The sequence below is a fragment of the Pterocles gutturalis genome, unplaced genomic scaffold, assembly GCF_000699245.1.
Source record: "Pterocles gutturalis isolate BGI_N339 unplaced genomic scaffold, ASM69924v1 scaffold3883, whole genome shotgun sequence".
Lineage (NCBI taxonomy): Eukaryota > Metazoa > Chordata > Aves > Pterocliformes > Pteroclidae > Pterocles > Pterocles gutturalis.
Window position 1 is genome coordinate 398 of NW_010120176.1, and position 8288 is coordinate 8685.

Sequence of the window (8288 nt, forward strand, 5' to 3'; positions counted from 1 at the left end):
TTCCGGACCCTCACCCACATCGATTCGGTCATCAACAACTACGGGCTGCAACTCAACGAGGGCCGCACGGGGGATGAGTTCCTGTTGCTCTTCACCATGGCATCCAACCACCCCGCTTTCAGCTTCCACCAGAAGCAGGTGCTGAGGCAAGAGCTCACCCAGATCCAGAACATCATGGCCAGCACCAGCAAGAATCCCAGCACCTCGACCCTCAACACCATGGCAACCTATCCGGGCTGCCATAAGGTGGGTATCCTACTTTTGCACACCATAATGGCCGTGCTGCTGGGCACTGGGTTGTGTCTGCTGTGATTTTTTTAAACCTTTCTTTTAGTATGGGCATTCTAGTGATGACTGGCAGAGATCACTTGGTTGATGATGGGGATGGTTGAAGATGGAGTTTTTACAGGGTCATGACATTTAAATGAGAAGAGGTTCACCAGGAGATCAACAGGCAGCAGCATAAACCTTAACTGATTGTTTCTGGCAGTACATCTAGTGAGGGGACAGTCCCACCAGTGGCGTGGAAGACCAGTGATTTAGTAAGGGAAACAAACATGTAATGTCTTTGCATTTGGGACCAAGCATCTATTCAAAAGTTTCCCTGGAAGAAGCTGGAAAGGAGGATCAGTTTTGAGAGTAGCTGTCCAGGAGCGAAGGCATCTTGGTGAGCCTGAGTTTTGTTTAGATGGGTGTGATGGCAAACATTTTGTGTTTCTGATACTAAATGTCAAGAAATGTTGCGGTTGCCTGTCACCCTGAGTCTCTGGAGTTTTGATCCTGGTGTCAGTGGTTCACCGTCATTAACGTGGTGTTCCTTCATTCAATTGCCTGCAATTAAGCTAGACAGTAACATTTTAAGAGGTGCTGTTCGTAATTATGTATTATATGTTACTGACTGCAGAAGTGCTCTTAGCCTGCTACAAATTAAGGAGTCAGACTGTCTTGTCTGAATTTAACCTGATTGCAAGTTCAGACTAAGTACCAGCGAAGTGGGTGTGTGTGATCAGGTAACAGGCTGTAGCTTTTGAGGATGCAGGGACTCTGTCAGCAAATGGCCACGTTCACCTTCTGTTGGGAAGGATGGTGTGTACCTAAAGGCTATGGAAATTCCTATATTGGAGCAGTATCCTAAATATAGCTGTTTCTGAGGGCTCAGTACAGATTCCATTAAGTTGAGCATTGAATTTTGGACTGAGACAGAAATCTGTGCTTGGTCTTCCCCTGAATACAAATTTCCTTCCAATCTCATGTTTCTTTGAATGCTGCTGCTTTACTTGTAAAATTTAATGAGTATTATTAAACTTCACATGTCTGTTAATCCTCCCTTCCTGAGTTTTTAAACAGTGCTTGTTCCTGACATTTTGTTTTAAGGGGAAAGAACAGGGTATGGGAATGCCTCTTTATTCAGTTTAAACCTTTACATGAATAAAATATAGATGGAAAGAATATTTCACACAGAACGTAGGGTATAATTAAAACCAGAGAAAGCTTCCTTTCAGATACTTAACTACTTGAAACTTCCCTTATTCAAAAGATGCATGGACCCCAGATTTGAAAGGAAAGACTGTAAATCATATACAAGTTTTCCCAAAATAAGATGAGCAAAAAAAGACAAAATTATGCAGGCAGGAACATTTTTTAGAACACGCTTTCAAGGCTTCACAAATAGTGCACAATTTATGTAGCTGAAAAACTCCGGCACTATTTATGTCAATCTAAGATGGATGGGGAATCCGTCCTACCATTTTTTGTGCCAGCAATAAAGCATACAGGACAGTCTTTATTGGTTTGTTTTTTTTACTTCTGAACTCATTGAAGGGTTGTCTCTTTAAAAATGCATTTTTAAAAAAAGTTGGTGTTGAAGAATACTGGTGGTTAAGTACAGAACAGTTGAGAGGGAACAAAAAAGGTGACTTTGCTTTCACAGTCTCTTGAATATGCATTTTGTTTGAACAGATGCTGATTTCCTTTTTTAAGATTGTTCAGTTTTTTCTGTGTTGATAGCTGGGTAACTTTGGTACTTTTAGAGTAAGCAGTTGGCTTGAAGCAGGAGTTGGATGAAGCAAGTGGAAAAAAGTGTCTTTCTCCATTCAGCCCTGTTTAAATATGCCCAAATAAATTCCAACACTGTGGACTTAGATCTTGTGATGTTACCAAGTTATGTTGTGACAATACTTGTGTTGTAACATCACCTAGAAAAAAAAAAAGCCGATGTCAAGAGAAAGTGAGCTGCGCTGGGCCGCTGCCTGCCAAGAGTCTGCGTTCTTCATCCTCTTCAGAATTGGAGGAGAATTTCTTTCCCAGAGCCAGCACTTTCTCATCACTCTTGTTGCTTTACTACAGCTTGGGCTACGCTAAGCTGGTACTTGAAGTCAGGGCTGTGTGTTGAATTGTGTGAATGCTGCTCCTAAGTTCTCAAGTGCGAACCTCTCTGAGCTCATCCTTAGAAAATGAGCTGGAGAAGTGGTCACCATTTGAAGTCCTGAGAGACTTTTGGAAGCTGGAATGGAGTGGATGTGTGATGGCATGCAAATAGGGAGCCCTTTGTGAACAGGGCTAGTTATCCTTCAGCCTTTCCCTTCTCCGAGTGTGGGAATAGGGGCTAACACTTCTGTGACTACCTGGTTTTCTGTATAACTAGAGGTCCCTTAATTCCTGATGATTTACATATAACTTGTTTATTCAAGGAAATGCAACAAAAAAAGTTGAACCGTGCTCTTTGTTCTCTTTGCAGAAACAAATGGAAATGTGCTGCTTCTGCTTAGTTCTATTAAAATATGACCCAACTTGATAGTAGCTACAGCTTTTTTCCAGAGGATTTGAGCTTGCAATGCTTCTTTCCACCTCCTGTCTCTTTCACATCTTACAGCAAAATCTCTCAAAATAAATTGTGTACGATAGTGAAAAGACTGAACGGTTGATACAAGATTACTGTAAACATCTCATGATTCTTCAAGTTGCTTTGGGGTAGGTGAATGCAATTGAAGTTGGTTGGTGATGCGAACCACTGCTCTTTGCTGTTGTCTTTTGATGTTTGCTGCGATTGCTGACTACAGGGAGGCTCAAAACATCTGCCAGTATCTTTTTGCTTTAATTTGTGCTTTTCAAGATTATTCTTGGATTATATGAATCTTAACTTTACGGGAGAAGGTGGCTGTGGCTGGTTTAAAGTAGGTCAGTAGTTACTAGATTCATGGTTTCTACTTGATAGTGCAAAGTGAACGTTAAGTTTCCTTGCCCTGAGCAGGGAGAGCACTGCCCTCTCTACAGTAGACTTTTGCCTTAGTATCTCTAAAGATGATCATTTCTGCCCCTTGGCGTGTCATGTATTTTCTTCTGGTTTTGAATGGTGCCAGCACTTGCAGGACTTGAGTTGTTGATTCTTCAAACTTTTTTCTTGTAGGCATAAAATCTAACGTGGCTGCATGGTTTTTAAAAACAAACAGTGCAAAATGTCTTTAGATGAAGCCCAGGCATATATGTAAAGAATTGGGTCTTTAAAAACTTTTGGGATTACCCATAATGGGCTTATTCTTGACTGCAAATGATGCAACTGAGGTTTCAGGCTGGTTTTGCACCTTCAGCTGTCTTTTATACCTTTGCCCCAAAGGAGATAGAATGGGTTTCTGGCCAGCACTCAGAGCTTAGCATCTGAAGACTCATTTCTGAACTGATGTGTAGTGCTTAGAGATGCAGTTTGCAGCTCTTTGTAGAGGAGGTGGAGCTGGAAGGATCAGGGCAGGTGAAAACCAGTAGCCAAATGTCTCCAGCTATGCATGTTGTATCCTATTTGAAAGGCAAATTTGTGACCCACAGAGAAAGGAGAAATGTCTAAAACTGTCTCCCAGCATCTTGGAGCCCCATTCAGAGTGCTATTGTGTACAACTCGTGACCATGAACATCTTTTTGCTGTAGGTGAAAACTTAAATGTTTTTATTCCTTCTTGGTTGCTTTGAGGTTGAAGTGGTGCTGTCTTTGCAGAACCCCTCAGGCTTAGGTCTTGTACCAGGACCTACTTGGACAGTGGCACTCATCTAGGCATAATGTGAATCTCTGCGTGGGCTAACTTTTTCTCTCAAGAAGCCTACACATGTTATAACCCTGAGGACATCACTTCCAGAACTAGACAAGTTATTAATGAATCTGTTGCCTTGTATTTCTTGGAGTTGTTTCATCTCTTCATTGAGATCATGGTGTAAAATCAGGGAAATAAGGTGATGCTGACTGTCGAGAGCTCTTCAGCGCAGTTGGTACCATGATCTTGTGTGGCTTCAGCTGCAGAGCCAGGGGCAGAAATAGGTCTGACTGCGGTTTGTTTGCAGCTGAAAGGAGATAAGAGGCAGTGACACTGTAGTTATGTGCCTGTTCCAGGTTGATATCTTGTGAATGGGAAGAAGGGCTCTTGCCTAGTCATCTTCCAAATACTGCACCAATAGCTATTCCAGGTTTATAGCATAAGGGGCTATTTTTCACCCGTGCTAATTCCATAGGCTCATCTAAAACTTAGAAATGACTAAAGGCTATGTACTGGGAGCTGTGCAGAGCTGGTGTTCAGATACATTCACCTTTCTGCACCACTTGCTACAGGTGATTGGGGTATGTAACTTCAGAGATTTTTATTTCATCTATGGAATGCTGAGTTGGAAAAAAGTTGCTTGTTGGGTTGAAATGGAGTCCTTAAGCCTTCACAGAGTAAGCAACCTGGCTATTAAGGGATCTGTGTCAGCTGCCTTTGGCTTTTATGTTAGCTTTGTAGGGATAGAATAAATCATGAAAACCCTTTTTTTTTTTTAGCCTCCTAACCCATTGAAGGTATTTCATAGCTTTAGTAGATTGCCATCTTAATAGCAGTTGCTGGTTAGATTAGAGGTGTTTACTCACTGATATCAGTAGTTGCTATCTCAGGAATGATCTGATTTTCAAAAACAACGTGAAACCAACCTCAGGAGCTGTAGGGGCAGGTCTTGTGGCTTCCAGGTGGTGACATGTGCCAATCTTTGCAAGTCCTTTTGGTGTTCTGGGAACTCGAGGCAACAAGGATTACACACGCCTGTTGATGTTGCACTTAAGAGGCTTTCAGTTCTGGCTCATTTCTTACTGATAATCTTGTTTCAAAGTTTTTGTGACTCTGAAATGGTTCAGCCTCAAACCTGCAAATGAGTTTAACATGTAAAGGGATCCTTGAAAGACAGCAGTCTCATGTAGTTACAGTATTAATTACCACCAAACTCACTTTGCCTAATCATGTGTTATGTGATGAACTTGAATTTAAGAACCTAAATTGGTTTGCTTGGGAAATGGACTGTACATCCAAACACCAGGGGCACAGCAGCCAAAAAATTTGTGTTGAGCTAATAATGATGTTGTTTTTTCCGTGAACTGTTTTCCCATTTTTTTGCACAGGCTGAATGAAGTTTTTAAGAGTGTTCCACTTCAATTTTTTAATTTACTTTTTTCTACTAATTACCTTGTAACTGTTAATTGTCAGTTAATCAACATTGAAGCAGGCCGTGTCTCCTTTGGAGTAAAAATGCCTGTTGTAAGGTGTTGGACATTTTGAACTGTACCAGACTTCAAACTGTCTTTTAATTGCATCGGTGTATAAGCTGTATGCAGATCCTACCTGGAAAAGCAGAGCCTGCAGGAGTCCACCACACCTAACAAAAAATTCAAAGGTACTGAACAGCATCCTTGTTTAGATTTAACCCTTTGGTTTAGTGTGGGTTTTTAAAAATGTTTGAATTGCTAAAAGTGAGATCCTGTCATCTTTTAGCCAAATATTAGGTACAGAACTGCCGCTTTCTAGGGCTCTGATTCCTCTCCAGCCTTCTCAGTGGTGCAGTACCTGTGATGCCTTTCTCTTAAGGGTGTTCTGGTAAAGGGACGTGTATAGTCATCTTCTATATTCAAATAATGCAGTGTCTGTTTTACTACTTGCTCTTTAACACTTTTTCCCTTAAAAAAAAGGCAAAGATGGGTATGTTATTCCTGAGAATATAGTAAGAGTTTCTGTGAATCCCCAGGATCTTATTACAGAAACGCTAGGTCTAATTTCTCTGTCAAAATGAGAACCATTGTTATGGTTAAACTAGAATTTGACTTGACTCTTTGGCAAAAGAATTGGAGCAAGTTGAATTGAAGTTGTTCCCTACTTAGATTTGAAATGGGTATTAAACCTAGCAAAGAGATATCGATATGGTCCAGATCTGGGGCTTTCTGGGAGTTTTGTAATGAGCAACCATCTAAATTCCTTGCTCTTGCCTCATACTAAAATAGAATTTTTCCTTTGGTCCCATTGTTATGATTATCCAATAATAAACATTGGAAAGGATAAACTTTTTAATAGGTGTTCTGGCCAATATAGGTTTCAGGTTTTTTGTAAATAGCTGAAGTGAATAATAAGATCAATTAGCTATGAGTAAGATATTAATTTTAATTAAAGGCCTGACAAGTTATGATAAACAGTGCAAGTGAACATTTCTCATGCATACTATAAATTCTTTTCCAGTGTCCTATTTTTTCTACCATAAGTAGTTTTATTGCACTCAAGCCATTATTTAAGTGGTTATTGAGGAGAGGAAGGGGGAGAAATAGAATTTGGTGAATTTGTGACTTGTCAGATAACTTCTGCCGACTTTGTTAATTTGTGAATCGTTACAGAAGAGACCAGAGTGGCAATGAACCATTCTACCAGAGAAAGGCTTATGGTATCATTGCTTGGATTATACTTCAGCAAATCTTACAGCTGCTTTTCTGGCTGTCCTTCTACCTCCCAAATGTAGGTACTGGCCCCATGGGGCGATTTCCCACCCACATGCTGGCAACATAAGGATGGGAGCTCTGAAGTCAGCATAATATTAACGTTTTAAAGGCAGATGTCATTAAGGGCTAAAGGCTTGTATAGCAGATAGGACTATGCTACAGTTTGAATTCTTTTGGGAGCTGTAAGGTAATCTTCCCTTCTGGCAGCTGTGCTTTTAGCTCTATGTAGCATTCAGGTGAAGAAATAGAACATGCTTGTACATCAGTGAGGGATAGAGAAGAGAACTGGTTGCACCTGCAGCCTGTCCAGAAAGCTACAGTAAATCATGAAAGATCAGGTAGATGAAACAAGCTGTTGTTTTGTAGCTTATTGTATTAATACTTTTTTTTCTGTTGCCTTTTTATGGAGAGTTTTTTGCTTTAGGGTTCAAATTTTCGCTCAGTGTATCTTTTCAGTGGGAAATCCCAGGTGTTCTGCCTGCTTGGCAAGCTCCTGTGGTTAACTGTTGGAGACTCTAGTGGTGGCAGAAAACACTGTTAGCTAATATTAAACAATTCTGAAACTTTGCAGAGCACAGCTTCACTTGCTTGGCTTATGGGATGAGTGCATGTCTCTGCACAAACTTGAGCTGCTGGCTGTTTTGAAATGCTGCTTTTGGCTGGCTGTCCTGAATGGCAACCGCGCACTGTAATGTAATTAAAGTCTAGTTACTCTATGGTATGTTTATTTTCCTAGTATTAACAAAGTATTCATAATTCTTCAAGCAAAGGATTTTTAGTGGAAATGACTTAGTCTGTAAAATATAACCCAGACTTTTTTGGTCCATCTGCTCTGCTGAATTTATAACGGAGCCTTGTAGCAGGTGTGGGATTGTCCCATAGCATTGAAGTACTGCACGCCTCATTTCGTTCCAGTAATAGTCCCACAGGACAAAAGCATCTGATCTATTATCCTGTTTCGCTGTGAATTGCCTCTTCCCCCTCTGTGTTTAAAGATGGATAGCTTCTTACCAATTTCCTACAAGAATGGCTGGCGGACCTTTTGTAGCTGTTGATAAACATGGACACACCTGACTTGATGGCACCTGGTGCTTACATCTTTTTTGGTAGGACCTGGCTGTTAGAACTGCATGGACTTCTAACACAAACCAGACACTTCCAGTTGTGTTCATGCCCCAGTCCAACAAAGCAACTAACCACATGTAAGTTTTAGTGTTGAACAGTGTTGAGGACTTGACTAGGTATGTGAAAAGTTGGATGTGTTTGAGTGTTCCTTAAACATCCTTGCGGAAGAACTCAAATCTTCAAAAGGAGTTGGTTTTAATTTTGTTCTTCCTAACAGTCAAGTATTTGCATACATAAGTAAATGCAGAACTCCTGCCTGAGGCTATGGTTTCACAAGCAGCTGGGCAGAGTAATGGCTTCTTGCTACTAGGAGGAAGACTTTTGCTCAGTCTTGCTTCTCCTGGTTTTGTAGTCCTGGTAGATTTTGAGTCCTTGCATTCGTTGCTCTTGTTTCTGGC

The 8288-nt window shown here is 40.8% G+C and overlaps 1 protein-coding gene across 1 annotated transcript in view; it reads left to right on the top strand.

The window, feature by feature from the left end:
- Nucleotides 1-8288, top strand: part of ZCCHC14 (zinc finger, CCHC domain containing 14) — a 46919-nt gene that overhangs the window by 340 nt on the left and 38291 nt on the right. Inside the window, exon 1 of the mRNA XM_010076782.1 lies at nucleotides 1-246. This exon is cut by the window's left edge and continues 340 nt beyond it. Coding sequence (XP_010075084.1) covers nucleotides 97-246 — 150 coding nt within the window. The 5' untranslated portion in view covers nucleotides 1-96. The remainder of the gene's footprint in view (nucleotides 247-8288) is intronic.